The sequence below is a fragment of the Clytia hemisphaerica genome, unplaced genomic scaffold (genome assembly GCF_902728285.1).
Source record: "Clytia hemisphaerica strain Z4C2 unplaced genomic scaffold, Clytia hemisphaerica genome assembly, whole genome shotgun sequence".
NCBI classification, from domain to species: domain Eukaryota; kingdom Metazoa; phylum Cnidaria; class Hydrozoa; order Leptothecata; family Clytiidae; genus Clytia; species Clytia hemisphaerica.
In genome coordinates, this window is record NW_027104114.1 from 1,107,891 (window position 1) to 1,132,182 (window position 24,292).

The 24,292-nt window shown below is 35.6% G+C and overlaps 1 protein-coding gene across 1 annotated transcript; it reads right to left on the reverse strand.

Moving 5' to 3' along the window:
• Positions 1–5,231: 5,231 nt before the first annotated feature.
• On the reverse strand, positions 5,232–18,105 carry LOC136813410 (F-box only protein 10-like). The gene is made up of 9 exons (XM_067069929.1): positions 17,843–18,105; positions 15,950–16,349; positions 13,223–13,359; positions 11,475–12,252; positions 11,009–11,183; positions 10,538–10,761; positions 7,737–7,906; positions 6,629–6,782; positions 5,232–6,249 (listed from the first exon to the last, which is right to left on the reverse strand). The coding sequence occupies exons 1-9, from the start codon at positions 17,972–17,974 to the stop codon at positions 5,516–5,518; spliced, it is 2,904 nt and encodes a 967-aa protein (XP_066926030.1). The 5' UTR covers positions 17,975–18,105; the 3' UTR covers positions 5,232–5,515.
• Positions 18,106–24,292: the final 6,187 nt, after the last annotated feature.

Sequence of the window (24,292 nt, forward strand, 5' to 3'; positions counted from 1 at the left end):
TAAAAATAAAATTAATGAAAGTTATGAAATAAATAAATTTATGGACCTAGAGACAAACAAGCGAGTCACCATTTACTTCCAAATTAATAGGAGTCCAATTTCAAAGTTCGGAAAATGTGAAAATAAAATTAACGACTTTACTGTAGTTTAATACAATAGAAATATAAGGAGCCTGTCATATATTTATCCAAAAATCGTATTAACCTGCTAAAAGCTTGTGAAAATCATAAAACACAATGTAATAATTTTGCCATAATGCTGCATTAAAAATTATTAATCTTGTTGAATGGTAATTGACTTTCCAGAAACAAAGATGTAAAACGCAAAACCAATTAAAAGGCGCTTCAAGTCAACATAAAAAACGGAATACGCTCCGAGAAAAAAAACGTGAGCTTAAAAATGTGAAAAAACTCCCCCGAAAATTTTTTTCTTCTCTAGCTTTACTAGCTTAGAAATCTAACCTTATTGTCTTTAACTGAACAAAAAATTGCGTCAATTAGACCCCTTATATGATTTAAAATTGCCCGATATCCACCATCTTCCTTGGCGACGTCATCGGCAACCCAATAATATTCATATTTCCTAATTTCTAAGATTAACTAAGCACCACTTTGAGAACATTTTCAAAGTAAGAATACACGCTTTTTATAAGAACACCCAAAATTTTTGAAGCTTTCAGATGTTCTAGACTATTTGAGTTGTAAGCCTAAAAATGTTCCTAACATGTTCTTATTTTCACCATTTTGTGAATATTTGACCATTTTCCTAAGAAATTCAGTGTTTTAGAGTCCGCAAAGCCTTAAAATGTTCTTAACTTGTTCCTAATATTTTGGCTATCGAAGCCTCATGTTCTTATAAAGTTTGTTCTTATATCAAACGTGTATATGTGTTCTTATAATAAGTGCGACCTAACTGATTTTGCTTTTAAAAAAAGAAGCTTGTATCTGTCTTGTTTTTCAGTATCATATTTCCCAATAAATAAAATATCCGACCTCCCCGTAAAAAAAAATCAAAATTTAAATCAATATCAAACAAAATTAAAATCATCTAGTTCTAATGAATCAACAAAATAATATACAGATAAAAATTAAGAAATAAAAATCTTAAAAAAGGATAAAATGAATAAAAAATGCGAATAACTACCACACAACGGTTTAGCACTTCTGGTATTCTTAAGATTTAATGAATACCGCTCCTACAATCTCAGTTATTTTTCCTGGATTCTCGTACACGGGACCCTTCTCTGGAATTCTTAAGGATTTATAGAATGTCGGTTGCTTTGCTACATTCTTGTATGCTCCTAAGGAATTATACGACACTTTCAAACTTCACCGCTTGGAACAGAATTGGGCCTACTCAAAAGAGGGGAATGTGTTAATTTTTTGGAATAACGCAAAATTCGCGCGTTTTTATTTGTCCATAATGGCGAATGTTATAAAACTCTGCAGAAACATGGAAAAGCTCTTTTTCTAGCCAAGTATAGGCAATACACATCTTTTTATAAGAACATCCACAGTTTTTGAAGTCTTCGGGTGTTCTTGACTTTTTGCGAGTCTTAAGCCTAAAAATGTTCTTAGCATGTTCTTATTTTCACCATTTTTTGAGAATTGTTGCCCATTTTTCTAAGAAACCAGCTGTTTCGTGAGTCGGCAAAGCCTTAAAATGTTCTTAACTTGTTCCTAACATTCTGGCCATTAAAGCCTTATGTTCTTATATAGTTTGTTCTTATAAAAAACGTGTAGCTCGAATCAAACATAATTGAATAAACAAAATATAATAAAATAGCCTGGATATCAAAATTGTAAATTATTTTCTTATTTCGATGTTTCTGCTGTTTACCGCTTGGTCTACCTAGATACAGCCCTGTATAGAGCCATGATCGACAAATTTCTAGCTTCACGCCACCAGATGAGATGGAGTTTATATAAGATACTTTAATAATTGGTCATCTGAAGTAATAAAAATGACGCGTTCTTTAGAAAAATTAGCAAAATTGTTTTATTACTGGTTAACGACCAACTAAATCAAGTAAGTGCTTGTAAATTCTCCACCTCGTCCCCACGCAACATTTGAGTCGACAAATTACCCATTAGAATGCAAATCATTTTAAGAAAGCCAGGCGGTAAACCAAAAGCATCCACAAAAAGTTTACAGCCTCGATATCCAGGCTAATAATAAAACTATTTCCTTTAAAGAAAATCATACCAAACCATTCGGTTACAAAAATGTTCAAATAAATAAAACTAAAACAAAATATCTATAATATTATATCTATTACTATGGATGCGTATATTAAAAAAATAAACCATTAAAAAAACCATAATTGTACTGAGAGCTCGAAACAATTAGCATGTTTCGTGTAAACATAATGGCCTACTTCATTATTTTTTTAATTGCGCAAAAACTCAGTCTAAATCAGGGTGTATTCACCATTGAGTTTCAAGCCCAAAGAGATAGAGGTAAAACTTTAACCTTTCTCAGGCAAGAAAAAGTGAAGCCACTTATTTCAGATCCAAAACGCGCATAGAACGCGCCGTAATCATGACGACGGCTTGTATCTAGCGGTTCCTTTGTTTTGGAGGACTACATTTTTTGAAATCTAGAGATAGATTTTAGTTTCAATCCGGCGTTTGTGTAAAAACTACGCGCGGGCGTTCTGGATGGGAAATAAGTGGTTTCATTTCCCATCCAGGAGTCTTCGTCTCTAGACTTTCGGGCTTGAACCTCAATGGTATTCACACTGTTGGTTGAAATTTGCTTGCAGTACGGGAACAAAGAATTGCACGATCTTCTCCTTTGTCTCTTATTATCTAACTTCACACGATCGCGTGTTCGTATCTCAAGCAAACTTCAAACCAAAACCGTGCTCCGACCGTGCTTCAATATAAAACATTCCGTCATGAATTGTATTTGTCGTACACGTTTTTTTTTTTATAAGAACGTCAAAAATTTTCGAAGCCTTCGGATGTTCTTAGTTTTTTGGATTTGAAGCCTAAAAATGTTCTTAAAATGTTCTTATTTTCAGCATTTTTGAGCATTTTGATGTAATTTCTTAAGAAAATGCATGTTTTTAAGTCTCCAAAGCCTTAGAATGTTCTTAGAATGTTCTTAAATTTTTGGGCCTCGAAGCCTTATGTTCTTATATAGTTTGTTCTTATAAAAAGAAAAACGTGTATGTTGAGTTGGCATTATGAAGTTTTTATCAACAGTATCACACATACAAATAGCCAATAAACCATGTTGAATTCAAGGTATTTGGTTAATTTTAAACACGTTTGAAATCTCTATAAGTGTCAAAACATGACTTTTATGAGTGTTTCAAGGACACAAAAATACTTTAAACAATTCTAATTGATGAGTCAATGTAGGGGATCTTTTTTTTTAAGCTAGGCTTAGGACTTAAAACAAAGGTAACATTTCCTTGTCTGAATTAATTTAAATCTTCGTGGTCATAACCATCTTTTAATTTAGTTTATTGAGTTTTAAGATTAAAAATGTTCTTAGCATGTTTTTATCTTGTTATCTTCACCATTTTGTAAGTATTTTTGTGCGATGTTCTGAGAAATTGGGTGTTTTAGGGTCTACATAGCCTTTAAATGTTCTTATCGTGTTCTTAAGATTTCGGCCAATGAAGCCTTATGTTCCTATATAGTTTGTTCTGATATAAAAACGTGTATCTGCACTTGAACAATTAAGTAAGTTTGCGACCGCAGTCGAGGGCGACCCGAAAGCTCCCTTTTCTCTAGCTGTCTACCCGGAGGTAGGGGAGGGTGCCACTCCTTTCCCTGCATTTCTCCACTTACCCTTGATCCGTCTCTTTAGTTGCTGAACATCAAGCAGAGAGGCATCAAGTACCATTTTGGGAATCTTTGGTATGACCCGGCTAGGGATCGAACCCACAACCGTGTGCACCGTAGCTGGATGCTCTACCTTCATGTTACAGTCGTACACACGTCTTAGACGTTATTCTCAGCACAATTGATGCAAATAAAAATGATGCTATATAAAAAAAAAATCCAATATCAACAATAAGTAGTGTTTGACAACGACCACTTCACCGAACACCAATACGAAATACACTTGAGATTTGTGTGTGTTGAGAGGACCAAAAGTAAACATGAATAAAGTGTATATTGTATTTGTCTCCTCATTTTTGTACACTATAAGATATCCCGAATAGTAGTTGGACCGAATTTTTTTCAAAATATAATAAAACGAGGGGGGGACCTAATAGCCGGGGGTGGGAATTGTTGGAAGTTGTATCTCTACTAACCCCAAAATGAGGTAAGTAAGGACTAAAACCAGGCAGTCAAGCTTCAGATGGCTAGAAGTATTTTCAAAAATAATTAAATGGGCGGGGGTTTCTAATAAGAACAGGGGGTTCATAAATCTTTCCGAAAATTAATAACCGGGTGGGGACGTTTATTCGAGACCTTGGAGTACTCCTAAAATATGTACTACAGCGAGTGACATTTTAGTGGGGTCGTTTAGCATAATTTACGGGAAAACAATAAGATCTAGCTGAAACTTCTTTCGAAAGGGCGAAATTTTTTGAAAATTTAAAACTCATTTTCAGACATTATCAAGTATACCATTCGAAAGCTCTCGAAAAACTATATAGAAGACGGGTATAGCCGATTTCATTACCTAACTCAAGATAATTCACGCAGAAGATGCTATTTATGGTCAATTTTGACCAAAGTGTGGCGAAAAGTGGAACTTGCGCATGAAATATCTCGAGTTAGGTAAGGAAATCAGCTATGACCGTTTAAAAGTCTTCTATATAGTTTTTCGAGAGCTTTCGAATGGTATACATGATATTGTCTGGAAATAAGTTTGAAATTTTCAAAAAATTTCGCACTTAGGATTTTGCCTGGGGAAAATAGAAATGTCCCAAAAAAGGGATGTTCCACCAGTGGAATTTTAGGGGAATTTTTCCTGAGGTATAAGCATCCTATAGAGAAGGTCTGGAGAAAGTTTCAGCTAGATCTTATTTTTTTCCTTCAAACAGCCTGTATTTTTGTAACACGACCATACTATTTGTTTTCCACTGTGTATTCCATAAATCAACACCGGTCTGAGGGAGACGTTAAGCAATAAATGTAGATAGCTCATTCCAAAATCTCACAGCTTGTACAGATCTTCTCTCATCCTTATCACCACCAAAATTCTCCAGTCACTGTGTCATCATTATTAGCATACATTGAAAAAATCCAGAACTAATTTTCTTTGCATGATAGCTATATGATAAATCTATCATCTCTTCTCGTTTCACGTCAAAATTGTCGTTCGACACAAAATTTTCAAAAATCTAAGAAAAAACCAGACCAAATGAGATACCATTGCACTAACGCAGCTTTGCTTTCGTTTGCATATAGAATTTTGAAAATCGGCTGTTATTTTTGGCGTTTGTAAAACCACCTTAACCAAACAAAACCATAAAAGTTTCCAATTCCACCAAGCTCCACCAAGCTCCACCAAGACCAAAAAAAACAATTAAAAAATCCATAAGAAATCATATTACAGTACAAAAGACGCTTGGACTTTGGTTCCTTCGTTTCCCCATTTGAACTGAAGTAAAAAACGGCGCAGTCAGGCTAGAGTCGTCCAACAAATGTGGCTGAAGGCTATCATTGGAAATGACGTCACTAACCTCGATCAAGTCTTCTACTTTTAATCCTTCTCGATAACGGATCGGACCTAGCCTGTGTACCAGTTCCCTATTCTCAACATAGGTAATGTCAGTTTTCTCTAAAACGCATAGCTCACTAGCTGGCGGTTCAAGCGTGATAAAAAATTCATTATCCTCCAAAATCACTCGACATTTCTCTTCAACGAAAACACATTCATGTTTCCAAGAGTGCAGCCGGTTTTGAGTGACCGTTAAATTACCGTAAGTCCTTATAAAAAGACTGGGCGAAGCATGGCTTAAAATATCGTTAAGTTTTATGAGACCCAAACCTCCGCTATGGATCCCATGTTCCTTGTTGTCATAGATACCATTTTTATGAATGGAGCAACAAACACCAACTTCAACATTTATTCCGGACAACAAATTATTCCGGATAGTGTTGCGATCAATGGTGATTTCGTTTGACCGTAAAAGGGCGATTCCGTGTTTTGAGTTACCCGAAATACGGTTTTTGGAAATGACGATACCTTCTTTGCCGTCGTAAAGTATTCCACAACCTCGATTGTTTTCGACGTGATTTGATTCGATTTGCGCGACTGTTTTATCCGGTTTCGAAACTTAAAATAAACGAGAAAAAACGATAAAGAAAAGATTTCCCTTCTTTTGTTACTAAATTTGAAAAACTACTCAATTTCTTCAACGTTAAAGAGAAGCTCTTTTTTATAGTAAATTTGGCAAGCCTTCGGCGTTGTTATAGAATCTTAACACTTTGTCAAAACAATAGACGGTAAGAAATTAATTTAAAAAGGAGGAAACTCGATTGACCTTTTGGAGTGTTTTTATTACCATAACACCAAAATCAATGATAAATTAACAACTAGTTTTTTTCAAACACGATTGAGGGTCATGGAGTCCAAATCATTTCCACTGAATTGGGAACTTTTGAAAAATGATAAAAAAGTCAAAATTTAAAACTAAGTAACTCTAATCACTTACCATGAATGTATCTCGATTCGGGTTCAATTTCCGGGAGAGCGAAATTTATCGGGGCAATCGGAAAACCATCCTCTTCAAAAATAAAACCATCAACACCGCCTCCACCCCCACCAGCCCCGCCCCCGCCATTACCATGACCGTCATTGGCGTCGTGCTGAAAATAGGGAATGAGAGATATGATATCGCAGTTGGGGGTGTGTTTTGTGAATCGAGATTTAAACCACCGTAGTATAAACCAAGGCTTGAAGTAAAGTTCCTAAATATGATTTTGGGCCACTTATTTCCTACATAAGTAAGCCCCCACCAGCAGCGGTTTGCGTGAATGCGTGAAATGGCTTTTTCACTTACGTGAATGCATGAAAATTAAAAAACATTGCGTGAATTGTATGAATTAGAAAGCTTTGCGTGGAAAAAAATTGCGTGGATTGGGAAAAAAAATTGCGTGATTACGTGAATTGAAGGTCTGCTTGGCAGATGAGATGGAGTTTTTATAAGATACTTTAATAATTGGTCATTTGAAGTAAATAAAATGACGCGTTCTTTAGAAAAAATAACAAAATTGATTTATTACTGGTTAACGACCAACCAAATCAAATAAGAGCTTGTAAAAATTTCATCTCGTCCATCTGGGGGGCTCAGTAAGCGCTCCACGTGTTGTTTTCACACAAAAGATAAATGGCGAGTAACATTTACAATCCGTTGAAATCCTTCTTATAATTTAGAAAGGAGGCAGAAAAAAACAAAATAATTTTTCAAAGTTTGTTTTTGCTGTGTAAGCAAATTTTAAATGATGTCCTTTAGACATCACATCACATTCTCTTTTAACATCAAAAACACGAAATCTCTGAAATAGGCTAATAATAGTCATATGCACTCGCGGATTTAAGAGAATAGAGCAAGTACGTCGGAGACACGCGAAAGAGTGCAACGTTCGTTAAAAAACAATGGAATTACATTTACAAATCCCTCCCTCTGATAAATCCGACGTGGTCTAAAATCGCTTATGATATGGCACACAACGTTGTTTCGACGTTTTTCTAACGTTCACAACGTCCATATAACGTTAGAAAAACGTTGAAACAACGTTGTGTGCCAGCTGGGTGTATACCTGTCTGGAAGATGGATCATTCTGGATGAGATGTGATTCAAATTTTCGATCATGCTCTTGATCGCTCTTGCTAACGAACGCAATCCCGTTGCTACCCGAATATATAATACGGTTGCTATGTACAAGAGGGTGGGAACCGTCTAAAATCCATATTCCACAGCCACTATTACCTAAAAGAATGATGCAATATGGAGTTGTGGAGCTAGACTAAACATCAATTTGTGGGACGAGATGGAGTTTTTACAAGCTCTTATTTGATTGGTTGGTCGTTAACCAGTACATAAAATAATTTTGTTATTTTTTCTAAAGAACGCGTCACTTTTTATTACTTCAAATGACCAATTATTATTATATAAAAACTCCATCTCATCTGCAATTTGTCCCCATTTTGTTCTCTATTTTAATGAAGTTTAATGTTCATTTGAAAGCCGTGTCAGGGGGGGGGTACCAAGTCAGTGTACTGGACCATAGGGTACTAACTTGATTTTTAGATTTTTTTCCAAAAAATTAGACCACCACCCTTTTTAGTACACTGTACTAACTTTTTTTCACGGTCGGGGCTTTGACACCACCCTTTTAGTACACTGTACTAACTTTTTTTCACGGTCGGGGCTTTGACACCACCCTTTTAGTACACTGTACTAACTTTCTTCCACAGCCGGAGCTTTGATACCACCCTTTTAGTACACTGTACTGATGTTTTTCCACAACTAGATTTTTATTACCACCCTTTCAGTACACTGTACTCACTTCTCCATGACCGGATTTTTGATACCACCCTTTTAGTACACTGTATTAGCTGTTTTTTCGATCAGATAAGTTTAGAAACCACCCCTTATAGTGCACTGTTCTAATTTCTTCTTGGCCAGATAAGTTTAATTGCCACCATATACAAAGGTTTTGAAGCATTTTGCTAAGAAAAACACCAAATTATATAAAAGGAAAGATTTGAATATTAAAATACTTGAATCCTTATATACAGTAGTACAAACACTGAAACAATGAAACAGATAAAGCAAAGTCAATCAAATACAGTGAAATTAGCTGAAATTAGCACGTCAAAACACTCAAAACCAACTTTGAGTTATTTCCCTTCTTGTGACTTGATTTCTGGTTGTCTGGCAAGCTGTAGCAGTTTTTCTTTTTTGAAAAATAAAAATAAAAGACTTATTAACATTGTACACAAACTGAAATGGAAAATCTTTTATCAATTGTAATACTATACAAAATATATAAAAAGGTGCTTTTCCCGGGGGGGGGGGCACTCCAGGTAAGTGACCTACCGGACGTGCGGCCCTTAAGGGTAGGTTTTTTAGACTTTGGAAAGTGCACTGTAAGGGTTGATTTGTGAGAAAGTGGGAAAATGTGCACTGTAAGGGTGTAAAATTTTATAAAATACCAAATTTTGAGGTAAAAATTTGAGAAATTTCAAAAAATTTTGCCCTGAAAAGGGCAAAAAATTTGAAAAATTACACTATAAGGGTCGATTTTCAGCCAAATTTTTCCTGCACTGTAAGGGACCGATTTTAGAGACCTGATTTTTGCCCGAACGTACGGTCGTTTTCACCCCCTCCCCCCCGGTGATTTCACTTATATACAGATTTTTTTCAATTAACAATCCAACAAGGTTACTAAAAAACATAAAACAATAGAGCGGATTTGTTTTTATAAAACTTGAAAGCTTCGATTCGAACGTTTACACATTTCAAATTCTTGTTGTTGCCATAATGTAGATAGGGCCTTAAAGAAAACGTAAACAAGATTGGACTTAAGGCCGGTCTCCACTTGCGCATGCTGCGACTCTGAATCAAATCCAATCAAGTAAACAGGAAACATTGGGAGAAAATCAGTGTACCAATTTGTATAGCTTAACCAGCCTTGACTTGAAGGTCTCGGACCAGCTTGGACCTGGCAAATTAGGGCAAATATACATGGGAACTCACTGGGTTTGTGTTTTACCACTGAAATTAGTACAATGTACTAACTTCTCAGTGTGTATCAATTCAGAACACCACCCTTTTTAGTACAGTGTACTAACTTTTTCATTGTATTTTTCTCAGAGGACCACCCTTTTAGTACACTGTACTAACTTTTTCATTGTATTTTTCTCAGAGGACCACCCTTTTAGTACACTGTACTAACTTTTTCATTGTATTTTTCTCAGAGGACCACCCTTTTAGTACACTGTACTAACTCAATTTAACCTAAAAAATACACCACCCCACCAGCTATGGGCCAGTACACTGACTCGATACCCCCCCCTGGCCGTGTTAATGTTCAGCACTCCTCATGTTCTATGATTGCACTGACATTACACGCTTTTCTTTTTATAAGAACAATTTAATAAAAACATGAGGCTGAAAATTGGCCAAAACCTAAGAAGAGATTAAGAACAATATGAGCCTCAGATTTCAGAAATTACAATAAAAGCACTGATTTTAACAGACTTGAACAGATTTTAAACATTGTAGATCATGGTAAGAAAATTTAAGGCTGCAAATTTAAAAAAATTAAGAACAGCCTAGCCTACACCAAAATCTACTGGTTCTTATAAAAAAGCATATAATAGCTCAATGGACCCTCGTTAATCCCGACTCTCGAATGTTATCTCGACTAGTCTTTTCACAATTCGAAAATTTACCGTTTCCCGTCAAGGACGGCGTATAAAATATTTTCTATAATTTGAATCTTGAAAATGAGCTTATTTGGTTCGAATAACGGAGGGTCAAATTATTAATATTGTAGCATTTCACTATTAAACAAAACAAAATGAGAAGAAAAAACAAGAAAAAAACATGTACCTTCAATCGTATTATCAAAAATGACACTTTTCCCTTGATCCCCGATAACAATACCATCCGACTGTCCGTTCTTTATGATGTTATGAGAAATGACAGGATTACCGCCATGGCGTACATCAATTCCCGCCCATTCCATACCAGTGATGACATTTTGCGTGATATGACCACGCCCATTTTCTGTAACCGCTATACCAGATGCTTTTCCAGAACAGATGAAATTATTTCTAAACGAAAAAAGAAAATAGAGAATCGTTGTAAAATTTTTGCTTACATTTTTATTGCATATTTTTATTTCGCGTCGATTGGTGTACAATTTGAAGGCATTTGAAAAAAAAATCGAGGCCTTTGAAAGTCAAACTTTCGATCAAATACCAAGAGGTCAAATTTCTGAAAAGGCTTGGCAGCGAACATGTTAACAGGGCTCAATGATATGAAAGTTTTTCATGAAAAAATGGATTAAAATGGACTTACTTGATTTTAGGGTTTCCATGGTGCAGAATATAAATGGCAGCTTCTTTATTATTATAAATATCATTCTCTCGAATCATTCCTTTACCGTTTTCCAAACAAACAACTCCTGAACGTTGACCGCCATAAATTTCATTGTGTTGAATAATAGGATTCGCGTTCGAGCGAATGTCGATACCTTGAAGGAAAAAAGTGGTAATCGATCTTGCAGGTAAAGGATTTGAAGCCTACCAAATCCTACCAAAGTTGCGCGGCCTAGCGCACTCCACCTGGTTTTTACACAAATGACAGATTGAAACTAAAATTTACACCTAAATTTCGAAAAAAATATCACTCGAAAACAAAGAAATCGCTAGATTCAATCCGTCGTCAAAAATACGGCGCATATTTTAAGGCTTAACTTTTTCTTGCCTGAGAAAGGTTAAAGATTCGATTCTAGCCCTTCGGAATTATATTATATTGGACTCACCAGCTTCTCCGTTTGAAAAGATTTGGTTTCCAGCCACTAATCCAGTAGAATGGTCTCTAAAAAAGACTCCCATTGTTTCACAGTCATGAATCTTGTTATTCAATATGATACATTTCGAACTCTGTAAGCAACGTATACCGTACACCAAATTATGGAAAGTTGAATTCTCAATCCATGCTTGTCCCATACGGTACACTGTTATACCACCCCAACCGTTTGAGACACGGATGTTATTGATGATAACCCCCTGAGCAGTTTTTAATATTCCACGCGTATTGGAGTCTAATATAGAATTATCCTTAGGTTGGCTTTTGGTGTCTTTAGATGATGCTTTTGTACTGGCGGTATTGTTTGAAGTCCCACCAACTCTGCCCACCATATCACTTTCTGAGTCACTGTATTCTGTATCAGATAAAATGGGCGGTGCAGGGGCGGCTTTGATTTCCGGTTGAATATTTCGTTTAGAGCATCCGCCCTTGATACACCCTTTATAATATTCATCAAACGCTTTATCATTGGCAGCAAAAATCCAACCGCCCACATCCTCCGATGTAAGAGTTGGCCGCACTGGGTATTGAAATAAGGGTTCTTCGATACAAATAGCAATCCGATTTGGAATGAAATCCGTCCCGGTTATACTACTGTAACCGACGCCGACGAATTTGATAAATGCGGACGTGAATGTACAATTGAGGACAGTTACGGAGCCAGGTGAGACCACACTTATACATCCTTGTGTTACGATACAGTTGAATAAACACAAATGACCAGTTAATGCCTATAATAAAACCAAAGATATTTGTTAGAAACGTAGTCTATGTCCTTCGTTTCGAGCGTAAAACTCCTACTCTTCGTGATATGCGCACTGCTCTTGTTTTGAATATTGAAATTCCCTGGATAAATCGCATGTGCACTAAGGTTTTAATGAAACAATAGAGAGTTTCGAAACTTAAACCAATCAAACATTCATTTTAAACATTCTTTTATTTGAAATCTCTATTAATAAACTTTTTTTGTATGAAAATTCTATTGTTTAATCCTATCAAAAAGCAAATTCCCGGTTGGGCGCCACTAGTGGCCACCTATAGCAGTACCTAGAGACGAAGAGTAAGGCCTAAATGCCTGGAGCTGTATATTATGTAGACTATTAGAAACGATAATCTAAACGAATAAAAAAATAACCGTCACCGCCGCAGAGAAACTCACTTTAGTTCGAGGCGTAATGTTTTTATACGGAAGAGCCCCCAAAAAAACGGGTGTTTGCCGATAATACACAGGTTGCAAAATTGAAGTCTGAAGACAAATCACGCTTTCACTCGAAATTTATATATTTTATGTGCTTTCTGATTGGTTCGAATTTTTTGACACTAATAAAGTTATCAGTTGTAAATTGTAAAACAAGTAACATGGGAATAAAATCACTTGAACTTTTTCGAGTAATCACATGTTTTGATTACATTAATATAATTTTGCAACCCGTGTATTCTGCATTTTTTCCTTCATCAAACATTACATCATGAATTTCAGAATACACCTTTTCGACCGTAGTCAAGCGATCAGGCGCGTGCCACTGAATTAACCCCCTAAACTTGATCCAATCCTTTTTTGACACATTTTTCTATTATCTATAGGCGCGAAAAAAGAACTGGGAAGGTTTTAGTTTGCTTTAGATAAAGCGGACAAAAAAATGCCCGCGCAGCAATTGGCGGCTACGGTCGAAAAGGTGTATTTCAGAATTAACAACTCACTCTTATGATAGCTGTTGAAGAGCCTCGTCCTCTAGCGCGAACATACAATGGCTTGATGGTTAGATTCTCCATTTTAACCGAATCACATCGAATCTCAATTTGCATCATCAATGTGATATTACTTGCATCGTCGATGCCTTTTGAAGGAAGCGAAAAGAACCATGAGATATCTGGATATTCCGATGGCGGATTGGCGGCCGCCCGCGCTAAAGCTCTAAAGGAGCGGGCCAATTTCCCATCGAAGAGAAATGATAGTCGGCCTTTGATGTACCGCATCCCCAGTCGGGTTCAACTACCTTTGTGCATAAAGTCAAAAATATTTCAGTTGGACCCGGCAATCCCCGAAAACGAGGGCTGGGTTGTTAGACCTCTCGCTGCAAAATCCTTGACGCGGTATTGCAAAATTCCGTTATCTTAACCTTCCACATGTTGAAAATTTTCCCGACCTTCAGAGCTTTAGCGTGCCGGATAAAGATTTCACCACCATCTGGGTACCAGATAAGACCATGAGATACAATTAGCACTCAAAAATGAAGTCTAGTGTTCGAACCACATAGCGATTCGAATTGTAAAGAGTATTTTACGAAGGTTTGACAAGAATTGAGAATTAGTTCAAATTGCGGACAGAAAATAGAATTAGAAGTTAGCGAGAGACTATGTTACAAACGTCATTTCGTTCGATTCAGACCTACGAAAAAAAATTTCGTCTATCCAAATCATAACTTTACAGACCAGTCGAAAAAGGCTTCTAAACTTTAAAGCTTTCATATTTCATATCATCGATAAAATACAGTACAGCACCTGACCCCGAGAATGTAGGTGAAATTTGAATCAGACCTGAAAGATGTAGATTTGAATTTTTAAAAAAAATGAATGTTTTCAATGAAATTTTGAACCTCCAAAATCCTTTCCCAGGGGTTAGTTACATTACTTTTGATAGATTTGGTCCTTGAAGTTGACTCCCATTTTCGTTATAACCCCCAGAATGTAGGTTTGGTTTTATGGCTTTAAATCTAGTAATAGTAAAATGTTGATATTTTTTCAAATGGATTAATTATAACAGCAAATTTTAGAAATATTTTGTGCCAAAACAATATTCTAAAGAGCATTTTGTTATTCTGAAAAATAGATTTTTTTGCTTTTTAACCCCCAGAGTGTAGATGAAAAGATTGAGAGCGGAATTTCAGTATTCATCCCAAATTATTAATTTCTAAGAGAAATGCATACTTTAGAAATATACTCTGACAAAAATTTAACAAAGATATTAATTTCGTCGTGCTATAAATGAGGAAAAGTAAAAGAACGGAAGAAAATAAGAGACAATAAAGTTGTTTTTATTTTGTAGGTTGAAAATTCTTTGTTAAAATATGTGAATAATGTAACTATGCCTCATAGCCCCGTTGGAACTTTTCTCACAACGGGGACAAAGATTTCTACTAAAGTCCCAATGTGGATAGAAATTCTATTGTTCCAAACTTAGGCAAGTTTTCTAATTGGGGTGGGGTCCCAGCGGGTCTGGGATACGTCGAAAAAGCTCAAAATGTCAACATCAATCATCTTCCAGGTAGTACTTTCATGTTATGAAAGTACAACAAATAAGTTTTACATAATTTGACAAACTTTTTTGTGTCGGATTATGAAGGCCCAAAATTGAAGGTCAACTAACCCCAAAAAGTAGGTCAAACATTTTCGTCAAAATATCTGACTTACAACAATATATTTTGAAATGGACTATTTTTCCCATTTCCTTTGTTCATTAGGAGTAAGAAAATACCCTATCATTATAACTTAATTCAAATAGATTTCGATTTAGAGAAGATTTATTTAAAAAATGCCTCAATTCAGGTTGTATCCGATCAACTTTGATTCAGATTTCCGTTGGAAAAAACTAATTCAAGTTTAAATTTTATGTCTATAAATGATAAGTAATATGTAACAGCAGGCTCTGATACAACTTTTTATGAAGTTGCTAAAAAATGAGAAACCTACATTCTCGGGGTTTACTGCATTTTCGGGGTCAGGTGCTGTATGTAAAAAAAATTCATTCCCTACAAATCACTTTAAACGGAATTTTTCCTGAACAGTTAACTCTCTATAATTCGAACCTGCTACAATTCGAATCTTTCTATAATTCGAACTAAAATATTGGTCCCCTCAGCTAGAAAATAGTATAAAATACTAAAATCTTTCTTTAATATGAAGAAAATCCCTGTTTCTCCGCAGTCGGAGGCAACCCGAAGGCTCCTCTTTTGATAGTTATTTACCCGAAGGTAGGGGAGGGCGCCACTCTTTATTCACTTACGCTTGATTCTTCTCTTAATTGCTGAGCATCAAGCAGAGAGGCATCAACTACCATTTTGAGAATCCAGCCCAGCTGGGGGTTGAACCCAAAACCTTGCGATCCGTAGCCGGATGCTCTACCGCTGCACCACAGAACGAATTAGAGAGGGCGAATCAACTGTATTATCTCTTTTAAATCAAAGACGGCCTGATATGAAATATGTGTTTTATATGAAACGGGAACACTTGTGTAAAAATAAAACCTTAAGTACCTTCTATGAAAGTTGGCAGTTAAATTCTTCGCTTGGAAAATTTGAAAAAAGACATTGCATTGACGTCAAAAAAGGACTATGCATTGACTTTAGACAGCCCACTTTATGCCCACTTTAATTCACAATTAGAATAGGCAGGGCAAAAAGTGGGCCGTCTAAACTAGAGCTTACTTACCAAGGATTGCTATTGGATATTTCAAATAAAGTATAGATGAGTCTTGATAAGTGCCTGGATGTACAATGATCTTGGCGTAGGGTGACGCTTTATCTAGCGCCGCTTTGATTGTTTGGTATTGTTTACCAAGGCCCACATGGAAAGTCCTTGGTGATTTCCGGCGTGGGAATAAAAACGGCACCACACAAGACGCAGCCACTTGATTTCGGAGCCATAACCGTGATAATTGATATCGTTTTCTATAGAGATCTTTCCACGTGCTTTTTAATGCTGGCGATGATGATGATTCGTTTGGCCAATTCGGATGCTTCCACCGTTTGGTACGCTCTTGGAGAAGATAGATCTGTTTCCAACGTGTGGTATCTAAGCTGTCGACAAGCGCACGCCAGTCCTTGCATACCTACAAATAAAGTTGAATATGCATATTGATCATTTTTGGTATTGGGCTTTTCCAGAAAATTGTTGAGGATATTGATTTTGTGAAGAATTGAACCCCCTGAATATCCTACTTTATTAGTAAAGACCCCCCTGTATATCCACTGCTTAAAAATATGCTCAATCCCCTGGATATCCTCTCTTATAAAGATGCTTACCCCTGGATATCGTATTTTTTACTTGAAAAGACACTATTTAATATATTTAACCCCCTGGATATCCAATATCCTCAACAGGGGGGGCACGGACTATTTCTGGAAAAGCCCATTTTAACGTTTTTCAGAATTTAAAGTTCGGGCAAGAATCGCGATTTCATCAGTTCCACTTGGGCCATTCTAAGAAATTGTCAACAACTATTGGGGATCGTCTATGCCCGATTGAACTTTCTTTATTTATTTGTGTATCAAAGGTTGCATTGATCGCGGCGCTCCTAGGTCCCTACTGGAGGTATCCAGTCAAAAATGTGCGTGACGTAACGTATTCTTTCCTCAGTAATGGCCGTATTTCGAGTTTAGAGCGGTCCAGTGGCTCCTAGGCTATTATTCTCAACCTTTTTGGAAAGCTTTTGGATTTAAAGTTTGTAGGAGCTCCCCGTATTATCAAAATATTATGATTTCATCGTATGTAATAGAGAATTTATGAAATGAGGATAAATCTACCTTTAACGGCGAAGAATGATGCTATAGTGTTAATGATGCTACAATGTTTTGACTGGACTTGCCAACCTTCAATGTTCCAGAAAAGGGCTTTTCCAGAAGAAATTTGAATATGGGGTGTGGAGGATATAACATTTTTTGGAAATTCATCCCCCGGACATTGTGATGTCCCGCATCAGTTGATCCCCTGGACATTCAAAATTACCCTCAAACAGAGCAAGTTTACCACCGGGACAAGGCAAATTTTGTAGATTTTCCTCTTCCCCCGGACACTATATCCTCCACCACCCCCCCCCATGCCCAATATGAATTCTTCCAAAATTCTGCAAAAATGGAAATCCAGGGGGGGTTCAAAATTACAAAATTGCGCAACAAAATCTTTCTGAGGAGAGTTAGAATCTTTCTAACAGAAAAGTCGACTGTCATCTGTTGTCTTTTCTTCCTCGAATTACATGGCTTAAAGAAGTGTGTGATGCATTGTCAAAGGTGTATAAAAATTAATTGCCCAGACCCCCCGGATCCAGCTCGTGAAAAAAGGGTTGAAGGAAAATTTCAATATTGCTGGGAAGAGAAAACGAAAAAGGGGTGGGAAAAGGATTTTTTCATTTTCAGGGAGGGGGGTTTGAGAACCGGGCAGTTTAAAATAACTTTGGGGACGGGGGGGGGCTAAACCAGGAGGAGATTTAACCTAATAGTACATCCAACGGGCTAAAAATTCAATCTCCAAGCTCTAACTGTAAGGAGAATTCACTAAATAAAACCCAACTTTTTTAAAAATATCTTTATTGATGAAACAACTCACCTGAGAACAGCAACACAAATCTTTGGCACACAAGAAGGCCAAAACTATCCGCCAGATTTCAAAAGGTAATCCATGAAGGAGTTCACCATTTGCAAGAGACAATATGCCAGTTTTAATACGCGAGATTGTCATCACGTTAAAAGTGCTGACTTGCTGCTGACCAACTTTTTGAGGTCATCTGCCAGTATCATCTTACTTGGTGGTTCCAGCTTATGGCTTTAAGTTTTCCAGGTTTTTTTATTTAAATCTTTTTGATAGTGTCTAAAAATTAAAATTATCAGAGTTAAAAAAAAAGTCATATTGATAAATTGAGTTCATTGGGTCGGTGGAACGGGACTCAAAAAATGTGGTTTGACATCAACCAACCCCACATTTTAGAAGCGGGTCGGACGGTGGAAAACCAGTGCGTTGTAAACGTTTGCTACGTAATTTCAAATGAAAGTGGAAGAACTAGAAGGACATTCATGATTCTTAAGCTTAAGATAGTGTACAGAGGCGATTATATAGCCTACGCCATCCTTGACCGGAACGCCCGTTCAAACTAAATGAACTTGTAGAGTTTGTGTCTTGCCCAGATCGCCTAATCTTTGAGCTCAAGATGGTGAAGTGGTTTCTGGAGCGTCGTAAGTACTTCTCTATCTTCTGCCTAACCTAGTCCTCCACTCTTTAAAAGTGTGGTGTTCCCAGGGCGGACGCCACGTCATTACAATAGGAAGAGATAGACACGATAGAGGTTCTGATTTGAAAGAAAAATTGAAATTATATTTTTCAAGTCGGCAGGTTTTGAGGTAGGGTCAGTCGAGTGACAGCAAACAAACACTTTTCTAAATCCTTGGAATATGTTACACCTCTTTTTCACAAGTTTTCAGGGTGTTAGTAAGTAATTAAATCCTATAAGTAATTAAATTATTTTCATAATTTTTATGATTTAAAGGTTTTGTTTTGAATAAGAGTGATATCGTTTGCTTACTCATCAATTTTAATACACAAGCTTTTTCACATTGGCTTGACACGGATTTGGTCATAAAGAGGAAAAGTAAAACATTTTTTTTGCTTATACAGTATCAGCATAATATAACAATAGACAGACACTGTCCTGATACGAAATATGTGTTTGATATGAAACGGGAACACTTAAAAAAAATTTTAAGGGTCGATAAGCATCCTTTTAAAAATTGGATTCATAGGGTTTGGGATCCAAACACAGTTCATAGCGGGACTAAAGAACATAACCTGGATAAAAAGAAAGAAAAGATTTTTCTGAAAGTTTAAAAAAATAATTTTACGTAACTCATTAACCTGATAGGGAATAAGAGATTGAAAAACTCCCCTTGAAGAAAAACAAAATGCAAATTCTCATTATACAAGTTTTTTAAGAAGAATCATATAAGAACGCGAGGCCAAAACCTAAGAACAAATTAAGGACAATCTGGGCCTCAGATATCAGAAATTACTGAGTACTGATGTTAACAGATTTTAAGTAAAGAGATTAAACGTATTAAGAACATTGTTCGAACAAATAAACCTGAAAATTTCAAAAAATTAAGAACACCCCACCCGGAGTCAAAATTTACTGGTTCTTATAAAAAATAGAATGCATATCAGATTTTCACTGAGTGAAAAAAATACCATTTTGTGATTGACACATTACAATATGGTAAAAACAACAATAGATCAGTTACAAAATGAATATTAAACGTTTGTTTTTGCTGGTGGTCGTGTAAAAAAATCCGGGGGTACTAACCTTGAAAGCTAGCAGGGACTTTTGAACCTTGACCTGTCAGAAAAAATCAGGACTTTGTCAGATTTTATAAATATCCATCTTGAACTTTAGTAAAAAATAACCAAAAGATGACTCTGACTGATATTTGTTTTGATTTTTAGGTGATTTCTCAAATTGTGTCAGATATTCCCAGTGTTCTTTCCAGCAACATTATACCTTCTTACCAACATCTCCCGGCTCAAAAAATAATTTTCCTTGTTTAGTAGTCTTTCTAGTACGTGTTTTTTTATTATTAGAACCCAGTTTATAAGAACATTCAGGCTGGAATTCATCGAAAAATTAAGAACATCGTAAGAACACGCCCAGCCTTAGTTTGGACAAAAATGACAAGAAACTATAATTTTTTCCTCTTTTCAATCAGATTTAAACCGAACTTAGGGATGGATTTTCTAAAATCGAGAATCAAATATTGTCCAAATTTTACCAATTTTAAGTGCTCTTTATTTTGCATGATATTGTCGATTCAGAGTAGTCTGAAAAATTAAGAACGCATTTAAGAACATTTTAGGCTGAAAATTGCTAAAAAAATAAGCACATCCAGGCTCAGCCAATTTTTAGGTGTTCTAATAAAAAAAAACGTGTACACAAAGATTCATTCAAGTACCTAGATTCGAATAAAGGCAATCTTTATATTGCTGGAAAATACATCGAAATCAATTTTAGGCTAAATAAATATTTAAACAAATAGAACACCATAACATAAAAATACTTAAAAAAACAACTCTTGATTAGTACACTACTCTTAAAGGTTTTATTTTTACAAAAGTGTTCCCGTTTCATATCAGGCATATATTTCATATCAGGACAGTGTATGCCGATTGTTATACTATGCTGTTATGAGCAAAAAATATTTCTCTTTTCCTATTTCTGACCAATCTTGCTCCACATCCGTGTCAATCCATGTGAAAAGGCTTGTGAAATGAAATTGATGAGTAAACAAACGATAGCACTCTTATTTTAAAAACAAAAACTTTAAAACTACCTACAAGATACCTACGACCCAGTGTGTCTCTTTAAAACAACAGAATATGTGAAAGTAAGAGAGGAAAAGATTTAAAAAACAACATATAGGAAAAAGCAAGAACTTTTAGTACTAGGAAAAATAGAAGTTTGCAATACATTTAGTACTTTTCTTGTTATAATAAAACAAAGAAAAGTAATAAGCCATCGAAAGCATAGAGAATAATAATAATTTTTCAATATTTTTTTACTGGAAAACATGATGAAAAAGGGGGAAATATTAATTATTAAATAAGGCAAGAAAGAACTAAATGGTTATCAGATGTCAAAAAAAATCTGGCAACGACTTAACACTTTTTGCCTTCTTAAAATTAAGATCAATAACATATTATATTTTTCTCTTCCGATCTCAATGGCATTATCTTTTTCAGACAAATTATTAAAATGTAGATACTATATGTCAAGTACATATTTGAGCAAGATGGTAAAAAAGATACCCCTTTGTGTCACTGTTTTATTAAACATCAATAAAACAGCCGTAATGACGGCTGCTGGGACAACAGTGAGAAAAGCACAAATGTTATGAAAAGAAAAATGGGGTGGAGACACAAGAAAGCGTTTCAGGTTGGTGGGATGGAGCATGTTGCATTGCACCAACGCGAAAAAAACCTCTCGTGTCCCCAAGCCTTTAGAGTCATCACAAGGATGAGTGGTGTAAACTGATTTCAACAATTCGAGTGAAACTTCTTGGCTTAAAGCAACTATTGACACTGAACACTTGTAAATTCACTAAAGATTCAACTAATTTATCCCATTGAATGAGATACTCGTTAGGAACTGGATCATCCCAACTGATTGAAAGCTGACACACTGTCTGAAAGATAAGTCTGAAAGAATAAGAATCATCTAATCATGAATCTAAGGAGGAGCGATGGCCAAGTGGTCAAAGGCGTCAGCGTATCAAACCAGGGATTCGAGGTTAGAATCCCCGCTCCTTCAAATGTTCCGTTCAGTTTATAGATAGCCGAGTCTGGCTGGTCGTGGACCCCGTGAAAACAATCGAAAGACTGTCTAAAAGTCCTAGATTACTGGGCTATCCACGTAAAATATCGACTCTACCTAGAGGACCATTCAAAAAGTACGTACGCTCGGAGGGGGGTTCCTTTTGATGGTAAGGCTTTTCGGCAGTCAGCGGTGTCTTTTTTACATGCATGAAAGTACTAGTTACTCCTCCACCTCCAATTTAATCGAAATTATTGCATACACGTTTTTTTTAAGAAACACACTTTTAAGACACATACTTAGGCTGAGAATGAGAAAATAACATTTTTAATTCGTTTTTTAAAGAACCTTCCAATCCAGGCAAAGTTCCAGAAAAATACTTACATGAGAGTACAGTTAGAAACACTTGAGAAAGTCAGAAAATGAATATAGAAGATAGGAAAGTACCGCAGATTAGACGTATTAGACTATTGTATTATCGACATGCGTCCTTTAAGCTTGACAAAGTTTCGAACACATGTAAGAAACATTTAAGGCTCAGAAGCCTGATTTCTTAAGAAACATTGATGCTACTTGGCAAAACTAGTTTATTAAAAAAAATCAAACGTGTAGTGTATTAAAACACTTGGGGGAAAACACCACACTAAAGGATGTGAAATGACTGAATTTTTTAAGAGTACCTTGAGATGATTTAATGAAACCGTTTATGTGTGTCGACCAAGTAAGGTTTTCGTTGAGTTGAACACCAAGTCGTTTGACATTAACTTTGTGTTAGATGAATTTCCCAGAGCATCGAAAAAGATGATAAAGTAAGATCAAGTTTATCACGGTTAATAATAAGATTACTATCCTTCGACCAGGATCAAAGATTCTCGACATCTTTCTCCATTTCCTTGATTGCTTGCAATAAGTCTTTAACTTTGTAGTGTTGTGTCGCCGACATACTGAATACTACTGGATATTATTTGGTCGAAAGTTCAACGGCGTAGAGATTGAATAACACCGGGCCTATACATAGATTTAATCGATAAAGTTTTATCCTGAACTTGGACTTTAAATAGCTTGATATTAACTGGAGAGAATCGATGGAAAAATTCATACTTCGTAACTTCACCAGCATATTCTTGTGGTCAATGGTATCGAAGGCTTTCGAGTAATCTATTAGGATGGATAAGGTAACTTCGCTTTTGGCCATTACGTTTTTGATATCATTCCTCAGTTTAATTAGTAAGGTTAGGGTGGAATTATGGCGCGCCAAAGCGGAAATAAATACTATCTTTTTAAAACAATACTATCTTCGTTTAAAACATACTATCTTTGTTGTAAACATACTATCTTCGTTTAAAACATACTATCTTTTTTAAAACATACTATTTTTTGCTTAAAAAATACTATTTTCGTTTAAAACATAGTATCTTTAAAAAATAATACTATTTTTACTATCTTTCATACTATCTTTTTAAAACAATACTATCTTTGTTGTAAACATACTATCTTCGTTTAAAAAATACTATCTTTTAAAAAAATACTATCTTTTTAAAAAATACTATCTTTTTAAAAAATACTATCTTTTTTCGAATATAGGTTGCCTCGATTATTCAAATTTGTGTAATTTTCATTTTGAGGGGCGTGTAATGGGCGTTGGTGTTCAACTAACTACTCCATTTAAAGCAGCTTTCAGGCATTTACACCATAATCAATAGAAGAAAAAAAGGACATGACCACATAACATTGAGATCAAAACCAAAACTGTGGTGTTTTCACCACATTTTGGACTTTCTGTTCCGCCATTTCCATATAAAGCATGTTGTTCTTTCCATCCAGCAAGCATGGTCCCGCCGTCCCACCATGCGCGGGTCATGCATGCAAACTTTAAAATGAGCGAGGCAAGACGTGCCAACCTCGTTTCCAGACTGTTTTCGAAAAGATAGTATGTTTTAAAAAAGATAGTATCGTTTTAAAATAGATAGTATTGTTTAAAAAAAGATAGTATCATTACAAAAGATAGTATGTTTTTAAACGAAGATAGTATGTTTTAAACGAGAATAGTATTTTTTCAAACGGAAATAGTATTTTTTGAACGAAAATAGTATTTTTTGAACGAAAATAGTATGTTTTAATCGAAAATAGTATTTTTTAAAAAAGATAGTATGTTTTAAACGAAGATAGTATTGTTTTAAAGAGATAGTATTTATTTCCGCTTTGGCGCGCCATATGGAATGTCGTTTATACGAAATTCAGACTGAGTTTGATGGTAATCCAGTTGAGAAACAAACACTCGATAATTTCAATGTCGAATCCAGATAAACTCCAGATAAGCTCTACAAGGAAGTATAAAACATCTTTGAAGCTATATCGAATGTTCTTAACTTTTTGAGCTTTCAGCCTAAAAATGTTCTTAACATGTTCTTATTTTCAACGTTTTGTGTCCTTCCTAAGAAATCGGGTGTTTTAGAGTTTGCAAAGCCTTAAAATGTTCTTAAATTGTTCTAAATATTTTGGCCATCGAAGCCTCATGTTCTCATATATAGTTCGTTCTTATAAAAAAACGTGTAGGATAAGTGGAGTAATCACGTGCTTCTTAAAATATTCTTATAAAAAGTATGAAATCTAATTAATGAGCTTTTTAGATGCAAATAATACAAACCACAGAGAGAGAGAGATATCACATTTTTTTCAATACAAAAAAAAACAACAACAACAAC